Source organism: Dendropsophus ebraccatus, chromosome 2, assembly GCF_027789765.1.
Source record: "Dendropsophus ebraccatus isolate aDenEbr1 chromosome 2, aDenEbr1.pat, whole genome shotgun sequence".
Classification (NCBI taxonomy): domain Eukaryota; kingdom Metazoa; phylum Chordata; class Amphibia; order Anura; family Hylidae; genus Dendropsophus; species Dendropsophus ebraccatus.
Window position 1 is genome coordinate 35,653,924 of NC_091455.1, and position 20,116 is coordinate 35,674,039.

General features: G+C 44.8%; 1 protein-coding gene across 4 annotated transcripts in view; it reads right to left on the reverse strand.

Annotated features, from left to right (window-relative positions):
* The window catches only part of VPS13B (vacuolar protein sorting 13 homolog B), a 729,531-nt gene that overhangs the window by 76,103 nt on the left and 633,312 nt on the right, over positions 1–20,116 (reverse strand). For all 4 annotated transcript variants that reach the window (XM_069957347.1, XM_069957346.1, XM_069957349.1 and 1 more), the window contains exon 40: positions 6,150–6,346. In XM_069957347.1, the coding sequence (XP_069813448.1) occupies positions 6,150–6,346 (197 nt within the window). The remainder of the gene's footprint in view (positions 1–6,149; positions 6,347–20,116) is intronic.

Here is a 20,116-nt window from a genome sequence, read left to right on the forward strand (position 1 = left end):
CTTCTCAATTGCTTGGTGTAGTAGCTCATGTTAAAAGGCAACGATCAGTTGACATGCACAATGTTGGCTGATCCAAGACGGTCTTCTGGCCCTCCCGCCACGTAACAGGAGCGGCGGCAGCAGACCACCGTTATCTCCTATGGGTTTCCTGGACAGTCTAAAAATTATCCAGGGGGCCTTTACCGCAGCAACCCCCAGCCCCCTCCCCCTCCCCACTCTTACTCACTCGCTGTCATTGCGTCTAATAGCACCGGCAGAGAGCAGGGAATGGGAGCAAGCAAGCGCTGACCTGAAAGGTTGGCGCTTGCTTGCCCCTCACCATGTAATAGGGCCTTAAGTGTCACTAAAAAGTTTGTTTAGGATTAAAAATTATGCTTGTTTTAAAAAAAATAGCACCATACCTGCCCATGGCTGTCTATGGTAATGCAATGTGTCCTCATTTCCCTCAATACAGATGAGCTACAATATTAGAACTAATTAGAACTAGAGATGAGTGAATCTCAAGCATGCGCAACACTTGATTACCAGTTGGATTTCAGCCCCAGGGAGTCCTGGAGCCTATGGTTGTACTTATGTTTTTCAGGCAGCCTTTGGCCCCTCTAGACACAACCCATTGATAGGAGTGGTGTCATTTCTGGAAGAAAGCAGCCGTGCTTTTCTAAGTCTAAACCCCTGTAACATTGAAACAATATTGAATTTCCTTAGATAATCAATTCATGTTGGAAAAAGTCCTAAATAAAAACCATTTAGTACAAGACAGCATGGTGTAATGATGACTACCGTGGACCACACAAAGCTGTAGGTCAAGCCGTGACATTGGTGTCCTTCCATGATCTGAAAATCCAGCCAAAAACATCACCGGGGGAAAAAAGTTAATTGAAATTGAAAAAAAAAAAGTGATCTTCTATTCAATGTGTTTGAGCTAATATCAATTCTTGACCTTAGGCTTCCAATTGCAGCCTTTGGTCGCCACATAACCATCCCTCTGCTAACAATCACAGCGGGCCAGAACAAACAAAAGCATCCATTTAAATCCTATTTAGCTGTCATTACACTATTGCGCAGTGTAAGAATTCTGTTTATATTCTCACACTTGGGTCCGAACTTAAAACACTGAGATTACTCCACGGTGAAGTGTTTACTTGTAGGCGCAGCTCAAATTAGCTGGGATGTGAAATATGCTCTCCCCCCCACACAAGTATGTTTATAATGGGTTAGATAGCAATGTGTTCTTAATGTGAGGCCATTTGGATGATTAATGAAAGTGTTAAACAATCATACTCTTCATGGAAATGTCGTCTTTACGCTAAATGTGTGAAAGAAACAGAGCGGGCGGGCTGGTTCATTTACAGTGCATGTAGGGACAGTCATGCGGAGAAACGCCTCCGTACTGCATCATATCTAGAAGTTTCACCTGGGTATTCCAAGCCATTTAGCTGTTTATTGTTTGTTATAGGAAGACCATACTTTCACTAACCAACCTCCACTACTATCCCAGAATTCTCTAAGTGCTAAAATGGCACTGTATATTGTATTAACCCAGCCCCTAATGGAGGGTCCAACAGACACCATAGCGCTGACTCTCCCCTAAATGATCAGGCAGAGTGCTCCTGAAGTGTTCTGCCCAATCAGAGAGAACCGTTGGGATTCGCACTTACAGCTGGACAGTCCTCTCCATACATTCATCTCTGTGAGAAAACAGGAGTCCACAGCTAGGGCACTGATGGAGTCTGGAGAGGCCCACCACCAGGGATCTTGCCATTATTCCCTTACTGCCCTACAGCAGTTCTGTTTTTGCTAGTCCTGAATAACACTTTAAAGCCTGCATACTATATATCACCACTATATGTAGACAGTGGAATGGATAACCCCATTGTCCCAGAATACCAGGTATACGAACATTAATTCGGTCAATGCCCTAAGCCACCAGGGATACTAACATTAACCCCTTTACTGCCCTAGACAACTATACCACCATAAACTCTTCAGTGTCATAGACCACTAGAAATCCTTGCACTAACCTTCACTGCTCATAACCACCAAATAGAGTGGAATGAACAACCTCACTGCTCAGCCATACTGACATAAATTCCTTCACTGCCCTAGACCACCAGAAATATTGTCAATCCTCTTCATGGCACTGGATGCTGTTTAAGGGGTTATCCAGCGCTACAAAAACATGGCCACTTTTGCCCCACTCTTGTCTCCAGTTCAGGTGTGGTTTGCAATTAACCCTTTAAGGACGGGGCCCATTTTGTTTTTGCGTTTTCAGTTTTTCCATTCGCCCTGGGGTAAAACTGACTTGTTATGCATGTTCCTCAAATCATTACGATTAAAACGATATATACCATGTATAACTTATATTGTATCTGATGGCATATAAAAAATTCAAACCATTGTTAATATACGTTCCTTAAAATCGCTCCATTCCCAGGCTTATAACGCTTTTATCCTTTGGTCTATGGGGCTGTGTGACCTGTCATTTTTTGCGCCATGATGTGTTCTTTCTACCGGTACCTTGATTGCGCATATACGACTTTTTGATAATTTTTTATTACATTTTTTCTGGATTTGATGCGAACAAAAATGAGCAATTTTGCACTTTGGGATTTTTTTGCGCTGACGCCGTTTACCGTGCGAGATCAGGAATGTGATTAATTAATAGTTCGGGCAATTACGCACGCGGCAATACCAAACATGTTTATTTATTTATTTATTTATTTGTTTACTTTTATTTAAAACCTGGGAAAAGGGGGGTGATTCAGACTTTTATTAGGGGAGGGGGCTTTTTACTATAAACAACAGGTTTTTTTTTTTACACATATACTAGAAGCCCCCCTAGGGGACTTCTAGTATATATACTTTGATCTCTCATTGAGATCTTTGCTGTATAGATATACAGCAAAGATCAATGAGATAGGCACTCGTTTGCTTTCGGCTGCTGCAGCCGGAAGCAAACGAGTGCCGAGCCGGGGACGGCGCCATCTTGGATGAGTCCCCGGCCGTCATCAGACAGGGAGATCGCTCCTCCGGGACAACGTCCCGGAGGAGCGATCTCCCCCACTAGACCCCAGGGAAAGGTTGCCTCCGGTAATCGGAGGCAGCTGTCAACTTTGACAGCTGACTCCGATTAGCTAATTAGCGGGCACGGCGATCAGACCGTGCCCGCTAATAGCGGCGCTTCAAAGCATTCATAAACAGTGCTCTCTGCTGACATCCCTGGCCGAGTCAGGAACTGTCCAGAGCAGCAGCAAATCCCCATAGAAAACCTCTCCTGCTCAGGACAGTTCCTGTCTCAGCCAGAGATGTCAGCAGAGAGCACTGTTTATGAATGTAAATAAACAACACTTCCTGCAGGATATATAGGGAAGACTTGAGATTCTTAAATAGAAGTAAATTACAAATCTATATAACTTTCTGACACCAGTTGATTGGGAAGAAAAATGTTTTTCCTGGACAACCCCTTTAAGCTCCATTTACATAAATGGAACGGAGTTTCAAACCTCACCCAATCTGGAGACAAGAGTGGTGCAAAAGTGTCCATGTTTTTGTAGCGCTAGATAACCCCTTTAATACTATTTGTGGTCAAATATATCAACCTTGAATAGATGCTGTGCAGGGTTGTTCAGGGAGGGTCAGTATCTCTTTTAGCTGAGAGCAGAGGCACATAAGAAATCCCATTGAAGCAACAGGAAAGGCAGAATGACAAGCGGAATCCACTGCGCGGCACGGACTCTGCTCATGAATCCGCCTCTTTTACTTAGTTTGCAAGGGTCCTTAGACGGTATCATAAATCTGCCCCATAATGCCTCAAAACAAAAACGATAGAACTACGATATCATTTTTTCCCCACAGCAAATTCATTACACAATGCAAGGAAATTCGACTCCCAGGGACATAACTACTGGCGATAGCAATACACCCTTGTGCACTCAAAGTACTAAAAAGAGCAACACCTGTCCACAACAGATACAAAACAAAAATCAAATAAATGTTAAAAAGAAATTTCGTAACAGCGCATTTAATGATTATATGGCAACACACACAAGACCAAACGTTACCAAAGAAAATATACTCAAAAGCAGTAACACAATCCATTAGATGTCTCCCACTACTATGAACTTGTGTAAAGATGAAATCATACTTGTACGTTACACTCGCTTGGGCTGTAATATTAAATGGTTCCACCAAAAAAACAATACGAGCAACATTTAACATTCCCACAGTATTCACATTACTGCGTTGCCAAGTTGACCACAAAGGTAATTTTGTGGAGGTCCCAAATTCAGAAGAATTAACCCTGTCTAAAACACTTAACTTCTCAATGACGAGAACGCATTCTTTCACAATTAACATCAAGAAACCAGTCCCAGTTCTGTCCAATTAATGGGAAGCAGATGTTTAATTTCGTTATTGATTTTTTGATCCGCTTTTCCGATTTCCCAGATCCTCTTGATATCTGTGACTACTTCTGCACATGAAGCGGGATGAAAGCAAACAAGCCCAGTGCAGTAGTATACTGAGAAGCGGAGGAGACATTTGAACCGTTCTCTTAGCAGAGCTCTGTGGATGGGCGGCAGCATAACAAATTTCGCTGTCAATTCCAAACCCCAGCACAAATATAAGCCGAAAAAATTCTTTCTATCTCCACTGAGGACTGAGAAACTGGAGAAGGGCGTCCAACTGATATCTGCTTTGGGAACTGGTCTACCAAATAGCTTCCAACTGGATGGATTCTGTGTTGTTTACTATGTACGCAGACTTCTTAATACCAGAAGGACCTTCTAATAAATCTACTGAGATTCCTCCGTCCTTTAGCACACTTTAACCATGTGGACTCAGAACTTGAGTTTTATTGGAAGTTATTCTGAGCGTCCAGTGGGGAACAAAATGTTCAATGACAGAATGTGGCACAGTTTGGAAATGTATAATATAGGATTAACAGCAACACTGACATACTAACTAAACTATGTATGCATTCCCGTAATGCTACTTACATTTGGTGTTAAAGGAGTTTCAATGGAACAGCAAGCAGATCCCAGATCACCACTTCCAATAAACTCCTCCTCACTGTGGTCATGAATGTGAGACGGAAAATAACATTTGGTGCCTCTGAACTATAGATTGGCAAAGGTCCAAATGGTGCAGGCCCTACTGCTGGTGATATATATCGGCAAATCCATTTAATTTCCCATAACGTGAGTGCTTGAATATCAGCTACATTTTCTACTTACCAGTATACTTACTCTCGGTGGACCTCTGTTATATAATACATGGATGCAATGCAAAGTTCTTGTAGTCAACAGCAAGACAAATGTACCAAATAAACCTATAGGGATTCTAGTTTTAGATTTTAGAACGTCGCCAAGTGCAGCATATGCAAAAACTTACAGTAGTAAGAATGGGCTGTGATCTATCAGAGCCTAGATTTTTGAGCATTCTTCCACCTAGCTAATACTGTGCAAAATGCTACCTTCATATTAAAGTGGTACTCGGGTGAAAATCTTTTTCTTTGAAATCAACTGGTTTAAGAAAGTTATATAGATTTGTAAGTTACTTCTTTTTAAAAATCTCAAGTCTTCCAGTACTTATCAACTGCTGTATGTCCCACAAGAAATGGTGCTTTCATTCCAGTCTGACACAGTGCTCTCTGCTGCCACCCCTGACCGAGACAGGAGCTGTCCAGAGCACGAGAGGTTTCCTATGGGGATTTGCTGCTGCTCTGGACAGTTCCTGTCTCAAAGAGAGGTGGCAGCAGAGAGCACTGTGTCAGACTGAAAAGAATACACCATTTCCTGAAGCTAAGTATGAGAAAACTTGAGATTTTTAAATAGAACTAAATTGCAAATCTATATAAACTTTTTAAAACCAGTTGATTTGAAAGAAAAAGATTTTTGCTGGAGTACCCCTTTAATTTTATAGAGACAGAAGACAATGTACAGCATTCATCCAATTTCTGTAGACAAGTTGATAGGGTACCATATTAGAGCTTTGGAAAGAGATGGTCAACAAGCACATGGGTATGATAATCAGGTATAATTTATATACTGAATATAAACAGGTTTTTTCCATGAGTATTATCATCTTCAGCAAGATTTTGTTGGGTGGGATCCATAAGGCTACAATAACCCCAGTATAATATGTTCTACCTTTGGTCATCCATGCTATTAGTATTGCCATTCAAAACAATTCTCCAAAGATGTGACGCCACAAGCTCCTTCTGGTCGCTGACCGTGGTAATGCTGGGCAGATGAAGCTCACATGGTTTGCTCTCAGACAGACTGAACTCTCGAAAGGCAACAAATGACCGCTGGAGTTCATCCCAGTATTCAAGGCTACAAGGGATCTATATAAAAAAAAAAAAACACAAAAAAACTATGAAAATTCCAGTTATTTCAGCTTTTAAATTTAATATGCAAGAAAATATGCAAGCATGCAAATCATCCCTTAAAAGACCTCAGCATAAGCTAAACAAGTAAATACGAAAAATACACAACCATACATAGAAATCGCTATTACCAAGTGACTCAGAAGCTGCATGACTCACAATGGAATACATTGAACAAAGAAAGAATAGAAAAAGAAACATTCTTGAACAAAAAATAGATAATCAAGAAGCAGAACAAATTGTATGAAATGTGACATTGTGCTCAAATAGTGGAACTTTGGCTTTACAAGTCGCCGCTTACACAAAAGCTTTCCATTTCTTACCACTGTCGGAGACGTACAAGAATTTAATGGTGTTTGGGGGGAAATAAACATAAAATTGTATCTAAATAGTCCACATGCACAATCTAGTTTCTAACACATAACAGAGGGCATTGGCCCCATTTTATTTGCTGAAAAGGTATATAGTAAGATTTAAAGGGGGTTTCATCTAAATAAAACATGGCTTCCCAGCCCCCTTCTGGCCCGTTTGCAGCTGCTGGAGATGGTTAGGAACCTGTCTTAAAGGGGTTATCTAGTGCTACAAAAACATGGACGCTTTCTTCCAAAGACAGCACCGCTCTTGTCTTTCGTTTGAGTGCAGGTTTTGTAACTCATTTCCATAGAAGTGAATGGAACTTAAAGGGGTTATCCAGCGCTACAAAAACATGGCCACTTTCCCCCTACTGTTGTCTCCAGTTTGGGTGGGGTTTTTAAACTCACTTTGTGAGGATGATCAATATATATTCACGATCTTGAATAAAATATCCCTGATCACTCATATTTGGCAAAGCTCCTCACCCCCCCCCCCCCCCACACACACACACTTTTTTTTGTTTCTTTTTGAAGCTGGTGTCCTGTTTTCCTTTGGGCACTAGATGTCATGGCTAGATGGATTGGGGCCATATAGTGAGAGTCCTGGATATTAACAGGTTCGCTTATCTCTTACCAGACTGGGGGCGCAATAAAACGTCCTCATGGCGTAATGGCTTTATGACAAGGGGTCTGGCTGCAATATGCATCCAGAGTTCACGCAGGAGACAATCAGAGGTCACTGTAGACATCTATGGAGAAATTTGACCCCTTCAGAAAGATGACAAGTTGTCATATTCCAGAGGTGAGATTCGCTACAGGTCAGCAGGGTAGGGAGAGGGACCCACCATTGTAAAAGCAAGAAAGTGGCTCTAGGGGAACCCAGGGAAACCTGTAACTCCCCTAATCGGGTACACACCAGACCCATGGTTGGTATGCCCGTGACCGGCAGGTGATGCCCCGTAGTTTGATGCCCCTGGAATGCTTATCGGAAACGCGCCTGCCAAGTTATGAGGATTTGAAAATCTTCAGGCAAGCGTCTCCGGTCATAAAAGATGGACCATTAGCTCATTAGCATAGTCCCTGTCACCCCCCTGTGAGGTCAGAGGAGGGAGGGAGACAACTGCTCTCACCATGCTTGATAAGGCAGGGAGTATGATGGGAGAGTGTTCAACACTTGGGGAACTTGTTATGAGTGTGTTGGCCCGCCGTTCCTGCTAATCCCCATAGCGTTCCAGTTCCAAACAGCCCGATAGCAAAGTAGGTTCTGGTTTTCTCCTTTTTATTTTAAGAACTGTTTTTACTGTGTGTGTATGTGTCTGTATATTTTGTACCATCTCTTTTTATTGTGACCTGTACTGTATGCACTGTCCTTTTTTATTTGATATTAAATTTCACTTTAATAAGAGCTTTCCTGTGTTCTAAAAAGGCCCTATGTCTCTGAAGTAAAACGTTACCAGGGGTAAGTGATTACCATAAGATTGTGATAGATGTAATTTGTAGTTGCCTTAGGTGTGCATAAGGGTAAGGCGTCACGTCAGCCTTATTGTGACGTGTGGTGGCAGCAGAAAACGTGTAACTGGGTGTTAGGTTCTGGTTGGTAGCTGATCCAAGACGGTCCGAGGTGAGCCCGGTTGCCTACTAGCCAGAACCTAAGTCACGGGGATCGTGACAAATTGGTGGCAGCGGTGGGATATCTTAGAACATTAAGTCTGTGGAGTAATAAATTGCTCTGTACACTTAAGGGCTGAGTTATCTGTAGCAGACTTTCTCAGTCTACAGGAAGGCTCTCAGTGCATACACTTGGTTATAACAGACATATATATATGTGAAACAGTTTTTCCCCTCCCCTGTTCTCTGTTCTTCTATCCTATCTTTTATTTGGCAAATCCCTGCTAAAATGGCGGAGGCATATCGAAATTACACGAGAGATGGGCTACGCAGCCTTTGTGAGCAAAGAGGTCTGGAAGGAGGGAATCGCAGTAAAGACCAGCTGATCCAAGCATTGATGGAAGATGATGCCCGGCCAGAGCAGCCTGTGGTCTCCACACCATCATCGGAGGCAGCAGAGGGTCCGGTTCTGGAATCAATGGGGCACCAACGTACTGGTAGCGCCAGTCCGCAGAATGGTACGGACTCTCCTTTACCTTTGATTCTCCAACAGATGGCCGACTGCGACCCAGCTGTGCGGTTGGAGCTTATACGGGAATTTGCAGCAGCACGACAGCAGGAGGCTGATCGAGAATTCGCAGCACGCGAACGCCAAGCTGAACGAGAATTCACCGCACGACAGGCAGAGGCCGAGAGGCAGCATCAGCTGGAACTAGCACGTGCCCAGAGGTCCAGTAATTTCCCACCCAACCGTGAGTCCAGTGAGACGGGACACCTTAAACCCCGTTTAGATCACTTCCCGGTGATGGAGAAGGATGGGGACCTGGACACGTTTCTCAGAGGCTTTGAGAAAATTTGCAGACAGTACCAGTTGCCTTGTGAGCAGTGGGCGCGGTACTTGACCCCAGGACTGAGAGGCAAAGCCCTGGAGGTTTTGTCTCCTTGCCCAGAGACAAGGACGGTGACTATGAGGCCATTAAGCAAGCCCTCATCCAGAAATACAATCTCTCGCCAGAGATGTATCGGAAACGATTCCGGGCTATGCAGCGTGGACCTCATGACAGTTACTCAGATGTCGTTGATGGATTGAACACCAACTTTCACCAGTGGATCGAAGGACTGTCTATCCACACCTTTGAGGATCTCAAAGACCTGATGGTCAAGGATCAGTTTTTTGCACCTGTGTCCCGCAGAAGTTCGTCAGTTCATCTTGGACCGAGAACCCAGAGACGCAGCGCAAGCAGCCAAGCTGGCCGACACCTACACTGCCAATCGGGCCCCGCACTATCAGAAGCCGGCAGTGACCAGCTGGAAAGGGGGTAAGCAGACTTCTACCAACTCTGTCCCTGCTACTCGACCCTCTGGGGGTTTTACCCCTGTGGTCCCCACCAAACCTGTTGCTGATACCCGCATCTGTTTTATGTGTCGCAAAGGGGGACATATTAGTCGAGACTGTCCCGAGAGGAAGAAACCAACCCCTGTGCCCAAATCACCGGTTTCCCCATCTACTGTTTTGTTTGTGGGTGGACGGGGAGGGAAGCTCAGTGATAACATGCAGGCCGTTACCGTGGGTAACAAAATCACAATGGGCTTGAGGGACACTGGGGCGGAGATCACCCTGGTTCGCCCGGAACTGGTGAACGAAGAGGACTTAATCCCTGGGAAAACACGAACTGTGACTGGGATTGGAGGAGTGAGCCCGCTTTGCCCATGGCGAGGGTATTTCTTGACTGGGGGGCTGGGAGTGGAATAAGGGAGGTGGGAGTGACGGATCATATTCCCACGGATGTCTTATTAGCCACTGATCTTGGTTCCTTAGTCTCCCACTATGTACCTGCTGATGTCAGGGAGGATTCACAGGTTCCTGGCATTTCATGTGCATCCCCCTCATTGGTTGGTGCTAGTGCGGAGGTCTATAAAGATGACCTCACTGTTTGTACTAACCCTGTAAATGTGATAAACATGAGTACTAATCCTGATGCCAATTACATAGGTAATGAATCTGATGTATATAACCAGGACTGTACCAGGCTTCCATCTGTCCCCCTCACCCCTGATCCTCAGCAGGTGGGCGGAACAGATTGTAAGTACATAGCTGTGGTGACGCGTAGTGGGCGGGGCCACTCTGACACAGTGAGTGGAAGCCCCCCTGCGGTGTGTATACCAGCAGCTGGAGGGTCAGCTGACAGCTCACAGCTGAATCAAGGCATCAGAGCAGACGAGGTGATGTCTGGCAACTCTCAAAGTGACTGGGCCCAATTTCAGGCAGCTTTGCTGACTGATGGGACGTTACAGAAACTGAGAGAGCTGGCTGATAGCACCCCGGCTGAGTCTGATACCGAGCGGATAACCTGGGATCAGGGCCGTCTCTATAGGCAGATGATTCCCACCGAGGATCAACCGGAATGGGTGCAGAGTAGGCAGCTGGTAGTGCCTCGTCCATTCCGGGAGCGACTACTGCAAGTGGCCCATGAGATACCCCTCGCAGGCCACTTGGGTATCCGCAAGACCCAGGACCGGTTGAAACAGCGTTTCTATTGGCCGGGTATGGGAAAAGAAGTGGCTAACTTCTGCCGGTCATGTTCTGGTCTGTCAAAGGATGGGAAAGCCTGGGCATGTTCCAAGGCTCCCCTCATCCCTTTACCGATCATAGATGAGCCGTTCCAGCGGGTGGCCGTAGATATTGTAGGACCGTTAGCAGTACCCAGTAGTTCTGGCAAAAGCTACATTCTGACCGTGGTAGATTATGCTACTAGGTACCCAGAAGCAGTTGCCCTATCCTCCATCAGGGCCGATAAAGTTGCGGATGCACTTCTCACCATCTTTTCCCGAGTAGGATTTCCTAAGGAGATGCTGACGGATCAGGGAACACAGTTTATGTCTAACTTGATGGAGTGCCTCTGCAAGAAAATACAGGTGCAGCATCTGGTCGCCAGTGCCTATCACCCACAGACTAATGGTCTGTGTGAGCGGTTCAATGGCGTCCTCAAGCAGATGCTCAAGATGCTTGTGGAGTCCCACGGACGGGACTGGGAGCGGTACCTCCCGCACCTGCTATTTGCTTACAGAGAAGTACCTCAGGCATCCACTGGGTTCTCTCCGTTGAGCTCCTCTATGGAAGACGAGTACGGGGTCCCTAGATCTCATCAAGGAATCCTGGGAGGGAGAAGTGGGTCACCCTGACGCCTCGGTCGTAGACTATGTACTAAGATTCAGGGAGAGGATGGAAACCCTGACCGGCCTGGTTCAGGAGAACATGGCCCAGGCGCAGGATAGTCAGAAAAGGTGGTACGACCGAAATGCCCGAGAGCGCATTTACGCCGTCGGACAAAAGGTGTGGGTACTTGTACCCATGCCTCAAAACAAGCTGCAGGCCGCATGGGAAGGTCCTTACACCATTCACCAGCGGGTGAATGATGTGAACTATGTTGTCACTATTGATCATATTCGCAAGAAGCACAAAGTGTTTCATGTTAACATGATCAAGGCCCATGTGGAGCGTGACACGTGTGTCATGCCAGTGTGCAGTCTGCCAGAGGAAGGGGAGAGTGACAGTCTAGTTGACGTCGTAGCTGACGCAAAGACCGAGGGGACCCTAGCCGAGGCCCAGCTGAACCCACAGCTAACAGAGACCCAGAAGTCCCAGCTGTGGGCGGTGCTGAACCCTTTCCTGTCCACGTTCACGGGGAAACCAGGGAGGACTAGCCTTGCGGTGCACCATGTAGACACGGGTGCGCACCTCCCTATCCGACAGTCAGCCTACCGGGTCTCCTTAGAGGTGCGGGCGGACATGAAGAGGGAGATAGAGGAGATGTTGGGCATGGGCGTGATCCAGAGATCCCATAGCTCATGGGCCTCACCGGTTGTTCTTATCCCTAAGAAAGACCGGACAACTCGTTTTTGTGGGGACTATCGGAAACTGAATGCCATCACGGTGTTCGATGCGTATCCGATGCCCCGCATTGAAGAGTTACTGGATCAGCTCGCCGGTGCCCAATACATCACGATTATGGACTTAAGTAGGGGATACTGGCAGATTCCCATGTCCAAAGAAGCCCAGGAGAGGTCAGCCTTCATCACGCCATTTGGGCTGTACGAGTATGTCGTCATGCCCTTTGGCATGAAGAATGCCCCTGCCACATTTCAGCGCTTGGTTAACCAGCTGCTCGAGGGGTTTGAAGGGTTTGCAGTAGCTTACCTGGATGACATCGCTGTGTTTAGTCAGACCTGGGAGGATCACCTGTCCCACCTGTCACAGGTGCTACAGCGGATCCAAACAGCCGGGCTGACAATCAAGCCTGGAAAGTGTCAGATGGCCATGACAGAGGTCCAGTACCTTGGACACAGAGTAGGGGGAGGGACCTTGAGACCCGAACAAGGTAAGGTGGAGGCTATTGTAGCCTGGCCCACCCCCAAGACCAAAAAGCAGGTGATGTCCTTTCTAGGGACTGCAGGGTACTATAGGAAGTTCATTCCCAACTATAGCACCCTTGCAAAACCCTTAACGGACCTCACAAAAAAGAGATTGCCACAAGTGATTAGTTGGACCCCAGATTGTGAGCAAGCTCTAACGGCGCTAAAGCGGGCCCTGGCAAGCGCACCAGTCTTGCAAAGCCCCGACTTTAACCGCCAATTCATCGTCCAGACTGACGCCAGCGCATATGGCCTAGGCGCTGTGCTCAGTCAGGTCAATGCAGCAGGGGAAGAGCATCCCATACTTTACCTGAGTAGGAAACTGCTATCTGGGGAAGTAGCATACGCCACGGTGGAGAAAGAGTGCTTAGCCATCGTGTGGGCCCTGCAGAAGTTGCAGTCGTACCTGTATGGGCGCCGATTTACGGTCATTACTGATCACAACCCTCTGAGTTGGTTACACCGGGTAGCTGGTGACAACGGGAAGTTGCTGAGGTGGAGTTTGGCGCTGCAGCAGTATGAGTTCACCATCCAACACAAGAAGGGAAGTAATCATGGTAATGCTGACGGATTGTCCCGGCAGGGCGAAGTGGTCGAGGATGGCGTGAGATATTGATGGATGGATCAATAGTCCCGTGCCATATCTCAAAGGGGGAGGTGTGAGGATGATCAATATATATTCACGATCTTGAATAAAATATCCCTGATCACTCATATTTGGCAAAGCTCCTCACCCCCCCCCCCCCCCCACACACACACACTTTTTTTTGTTTCTTTTTGAAGCTGGTGTCCTGTTTTCCTTTGGGCACTAGATGTCATGGCTAGATGGATTGGGGCCATATAGTGAGAGTCCTGGATATTAACAGGTTCGCTTATCTCTTACCAGACTGGGGGCGCAATAAAACGTCCTCATGGCGTAATGGCTTTATGACAAGGGGTCTGGCTGCAATATGCATCCAGAGTTCACGCAGGAGACAATCAGAGGTCACTGTAGACATCTATGGAGAAATTTGACCCCTTCAGAAAGATGACAAGTTGTCATATTCCAGAGGTGAGATTCGCTACAGGTCAGCAGGGTAGGGAGAGGGACCCACCATTGTAAAAGCAAGAAAGTGGCTCTAGGGGAACCCAGGGAAACCTGTAACTCCCCTAATCGGGTACACACCAGACCCATGGTTGGTATGCCCGTGACCGGCAGGTGATGCCCCGTAGTTTGATGCCCCTGGAATGCTTATCGGAAACGCGCCTGCCAAGTTATGAGGATTTGAAAATCTTCAGGCAAGCGTCTCCGGTCATAAAAGATGGACCATTAGCTCATTAGCATAGTCCCTGTCACCCCCCTGTGAGGTCAGAGGAGGGAGGGAGACAACTGCTCTCACCATGCTTGATAAGGCAGGGAGTATGATGGGAGAGTGTTCAACACTTGGGGAACTTGTTATGAGTGTGTTGGCCCGCCGTTCCTGCTAATCCCCATAGCGTTCCAGTTCCAAACAGCCCGATAGCAAAGTAGGTTCTGGTTTTCTCCTTTTTATTTTAAGAACTGTTTTTACTGTGTGTGTATGTGTCTGTATATTTTGTACCATCTCTTTTTTATTGTGACCTGTACTGTATGCACTGTCCTTTTTTATTTGATATTAAATTTCACTTTAATAAGAGCTTTCCTGTGTTCTAAAAAGGCCCTATGTCTCTGAAGTAAAACGTTACCAGGGGTAAGTGATTACCATAAGATTGTGATAGATGTAATTTGTAGTTGCCTTAGGTGTGCATAAGGGTAAGGCGTCACGTCAGCCTTATTGTGACGTGTGGTGGCAGCAGAAAACGTGTAACTGGGTGTTAGGTTCTGGTTGGTAGCTGATCCAAGACGGTCCGAGGTGAGCCCGGTTGCCTACTAGCCAGAACCTAAGTCACGGGGATCGTGACACACTTCTACTGAAGTAAATGGAGCTTAATTGCAAACTGCACCTGAACTGGAGACAAGAGAGGGGGGAAAGTGGCCATGTTTTTGTAGCGCTGGATAACCCCTTTAATTGCAAACTGCACCTGAACTGGAGACAAGAGTGGGTCTGTCTCTGGAAGAAAGTGTGCCATGTTTTTGTAGCGCTGGATAACCCCTAAACTCTATTGACATAAACAAGAGTTACATAAACAACATGTCTTGGAGGGCTATTCTGCTTCTGTAAAATAAGCAATTCGGCTGTTTTGACATCCTATCTCCAGAAGCTGCAAAAAGGCCAAAGCAGGTCCAGGAGTCCTGTCCAAGGGGAACTATCAGCAAGTTAGACGGCTCTCATCTGCTGATATACCCTACTGCACAGGAGGCGCCGATAATGAAGGTTAGTCTCTTACCTTCACCCTTGGCGCAGTTCTTGTGCAGATTTAATGTAACCCTTTGGTCTGCCGTTTGTAGAAACCCTGCCCCCAGAGTGACGATTTGGACCCAGACGGCCCGACCCTTCTATGATCACCAGTGGAGTGGGCCAGCTGGTCAGAGCTCCAGTCTTACCAGACACAACATTACATTAAAACTGCATGGGAATGGTGCTAAACAAACCTTCATCCTCAGCGCCCTTTAAAGGGAACCCATCACCATTAAAGTACTACCTAAGCTATCAGCACCATGTTATACAGCATATATATATATATATATATATATATATATATACACACTTATCTTTATGGGAAATAATTCAGTTTAACTTGTTATTTATTGACTGAAATCTCGATGTTCCCAAGCCAAAGAGTCCAGCCCACTGAGTGACACCGCCCACTGGACTCCATAACACAGAATGATCAGAGATTTCAATCAACAAGTGTTACAAGTTATATAGAATCTTTTACCACAAAGTTATATATTAACCTGCTCAGTTCTTCCTGCTCTATAACATGTCTTGGGGACAGGTTGCCTTTAAAGGAAAGGGAGAATATCTTTAATATAATAATCAGGGAGAGATAGGGATGGAGCAAGGAAAGGGACTAGGAACCATCAAATAACAGTGGTAGACTGGCTACAGGCACATGTATTTTGGGGACTGTTCATGATTGGGTGACAGAGAAACAGCCCCATAACAACTAACATGGCAGACAATGGTTGTTCTCACACAGCTGTGACCTGTAGTAGAAATATAAACCAGAAGTCTGGAGAATAAATGTCTGCACTGACAGAAATAAGGCTGCACACATGTAAATGTGACCGTACAATAAGAAACTATAATCTAATAAGGGCTAAAACACATCGCCTTTGTTTGGTCAGGAAGAGGACTTAGGGTGTAACTACTAAAAATACATTCATCATCTTCCTACAATCGACTGTATTTGTCATTCGAATCTTACATTTTCCTCGGGTCAAACTTGCAATAAAACAGTAACACCATAACTATTTCAGGAAGGATCCCTTCACCGCAAAGGGTCAAAGAAAAAAGTAGCAAGGCTGCAGACTGGAGTTTGTAATAACACGAGTAACAATGAAGCGACTGATAATGACTGTATCGGAGCCTTCCAGAATGAACCACCTGTTCCGAGATCAAGGATGAATCTCATGAAAACCCACAGAGTAAATATAGAAAGGCACACACAGCTGGATGGTTCTGTAATAAGCTGTGTATTCCCTCAAGAGGTCACTGTTTTTGTTATTTCTTTATTAATAACCTTCCTTATATCTTGAACTTCTTTCGATTGCGGTTCTCGCAGGGTGGCCTTGCCTTGGAGAGAACATGGTTCTTGTTCCAGTAACAACTACTGTATTACTAGATGTGCACTGAAGACAGGAAGTGTGCACGTTTTATCTTATTCAGGCAGGCCACCTAAGTGAAGAAGTGGCCGCGGCACACAATATAATCTTATTGGGGGGGTGGAGAGCGCCAGTTCATGCTGGGATTATAAGCCTGGCTTCCTGAGGATGAATAAACTGCTTGCTTGTCGACTGAGTGTTTCTACTCTCTTTTTCTGTTCTGTGGCCAGCTCCCTTAGAACACAAATCTTCCACCATGTATTCGGCTGAAGAATAACAAAACGTACATGTCTTGAGACATGGGAAATCTTGGCGCGAGGAGCTGTAATTTGGTCCGAGGCTTTTTCCTATAACACTGATCCGTATCAGCCCTGCTGAAGGTAATTCAGAGCTGACAAAAGTCACATGTCAAAAGTTATTGCTTAAACTTTTTTTTTTTTACATAGTAAGTTCAATAAATATACTTAAAGACAATCTCCAAGGTAAAGAAAAGGAACAGCTTCCTGCTTCACTCGGTAATCAGAGATGTAGGAAAAGATCTCTCATACGACTCCACATTGCTTACTTTGTATTCCAATCAGTGCAGGTCCCTTTGTTAGATGCACCTGCCAAGTTCAGCCTGGAAAACATCTCATAGTACAAGCATGAGAGCCTTCCAGGTCTTTGACTTCCTTCTGAAAAGGCTAAGATGGTATCTAGCAATTAATGGAAAAGTGATTCTTGATTGGCGCTGAAGCAATCTGTTATATCCATCCATTACACTTCTGACGCGGATCCAAAAACATGGAGAGCGGAGCAATGGAATTTTTATTTTTTTCAATCTTCGGCTACAGTGTTTCTCTACAGAACACGGCAGATGTGTGTTTCTCACATCATACGGTCATATCTAACCGTACCATTGCACAGAGGGGAAGCAGTGATGACAGCCTTTGGTTTAGAAGACATGAATCTAACGGAGCAGAGGCGTACTTGCAAAATCACACTCTGTGACCTGTGTCCAATTGAATTCACCTTTCCGTATGTCATGGCAGGGGAAGAAGGGAAAAGGGAACTACGTTCATAACTTTCTCTCCTAATAAGAACAACTGTTATGTTTAAGGTATAGTACTATGGATTTTACATGTGCAGCTTTTTAAAAATGGAAACAAATATTCCAGAGAGAAAATGCAAAGCAAGAAGTTCAAGCGCACAGTAGAGTAACGTACTGCTGGATTTATCCCTATTATCATTGTATTCTGCCTCTATATTTAGCATAAATGTCTGGAAGGCTATCCCCTAGAGGTAGGTTGTCAGACACAGAGCACAAGTATGTCCTTTTGGCCTCAATCAGACCAGTATAGCCTATTGCAACCCTCACAGGTATACATTAAAGGGGTTATCCAGTGCTACAACAACATGGCCACTTTTGCACCGCTCTTGTCTCCAGATTGAGTGGGGTTTGAAACTCAGTTGCACTAAAGTGAATGAAGCTTAAAGGGGTTATCCAGTGCTACAAAAACATGGCCACTTTCTTCCAGAGACAGCATCATTCTTGTCTCCAGCTTGGGCGGGGTTTGCTGCTCAGTTCTATTGAAGTGAATGGAGCAAACCACACCTAAACTGGAGACAAAAGTTGTGTTGTCTCTGAAAGAAAGTGGCCATATTTTTGCAGCACTGGATAACCCACCACACCTGAACTGGAGACAAGAGTGGGGCAAAAGTGGCCATGTTTTTCTAACCCCTTAAACAGATACCAAGGAAAGCTCCAGTGATGTCCCCATCCATTTACAGAAACTATCATTGGAGCTTCCCAAGATGTAGATGTCAAGACCTCCTACCTCCTTTGGTAGCAGTGGTAAACAGACCGCAACCTCACACACATTTGGCATTAGAATGTATATTTGGCGGCTGTCAGCAGCACCACTGCCCTGGAGAGAGCTGCAATACATGGAAGTCTTCCAGTTGATACTTGGCATCTTCCTGAAGTATAACTGATGAAAGGCCAAAACGTGATGCAATTGGAACCTTAAAGCGGTTTCAGGAAAAAGGGTCTGGTTGTTTTTAAGGAACGGCTCCACACTTATATATAGGTTATGTCTGGTATTGCAGCTTAGCTTTATTTCAGTGAAAGGGGGTTAGCTGTAATACCAAACACAACCAACAGTCAGGAGAGGTGCTGTTTGAGCAAATAAAAGGGAAAACATTTTTCATTGATACACCCCGTTAAAGAAAACAAGAGGAACTAAATTACAACTTCATAGATCTGCAAGTGGCAAACGTTGGATGTTAGTATGAGCAGTTGCACTGAATCTACAATTCAGTTCAATACTCAGTTACAATGACCGAAAAGTCTACAGAAGTTCCAGCTAGCTCCGTCTAAATGTTGTAAACCACAGTTTCTCTTGGTGGTTTTCACAATCGTTTCACTGTTCTTTTACACGAGGAGGTGATGACAGCTCGGTGCACATCGCCAGCGCGTTTCCTGTTAAACAGTAGTCACAGGATACTCTGTATGTGTTGAATCCTGATTTCTAGTCAGTAGTACATCAATCCAAAAAAACCATCCAACAGCCAAAAAAGACAATATTTTGAAAATTTTGTGAAACTAAAACACAGCTCAAACTATAATATCGTCTACTGTCTAATAAAACATGATGCCCTAAAAAAAAAAAAGTGAAATTCATATATCAGGTCATACAAGCCACAGAATCTCCTCCTTTGTAATATTGGAACCAGTTGCGAAACCACAAGAATTCAAGTGCAGGAAATCATGATTTTATAAAATTTTAATGTGATCTACTCCTGGGAACACGAGCTAACCAAATGTGATTTCTCTTCAGGAAACATTCCAGTGTATAGCTGCTGTACGTTGACGTGAAGGGTACAGCTGCAGCCATTTCACCTGTACTGCCCCACTGGTATTGTGGCTTACTGTGCTGCATCAGGGCTGCCTTCCTGTCCGGAAAGCCCTCTAAGTACTAACAAGAATCCCAGCCCAGGTTTTATTTTCCCTTGGTATTTTAACATGGTAATTCAAGAGCCCTGAGAAATACTTTTTAACCTTTTCAATGAAATATGTAACTCTTTCTTTATTACGGTCTCATGTTTTTCTTGTTTCTGTCCCTCATTTCTAAAATAATAATAATATAAAACGTGACCCGGAGTTTATCAAATGATCGGGCTCCGGCGTAAGTGGAGCAAGTCACAGGTGTGCAATGTTAAATGGACAATTTTTCTATGTAATCTCTAAATCTCATTTCAGAAAGAAAAAAAATGATTTACAGTTACTTTGGTGAATAGTAGAATTATATGTATGGTACAGGATTTACAGGCAAAGACTTCTTTTGTTTAAAGGAGAAGTCCAGCAAAAAATTTTATTAAAGTATTGTAGTGCCCCCCCCCCCCCCCCCAAAAAAAAGTTATACAAATCCCCAATATACACTTATTACAGGAAATGCTTATAAAGTGCTTTTTCCCTGCACTTACTACTGCATCAAAGCTTCACTTCCCGGATAATATGGTGATGTTATAAGCATTTCCCATAATAAGTGTATATTGGTGATTTGTGTAACTTTTGGGGGCAATACAATACTTTAATAAAATTTTTTGCCGGACTTCTCTTTTAATCTGAGGCCAGGTTGCTGATAA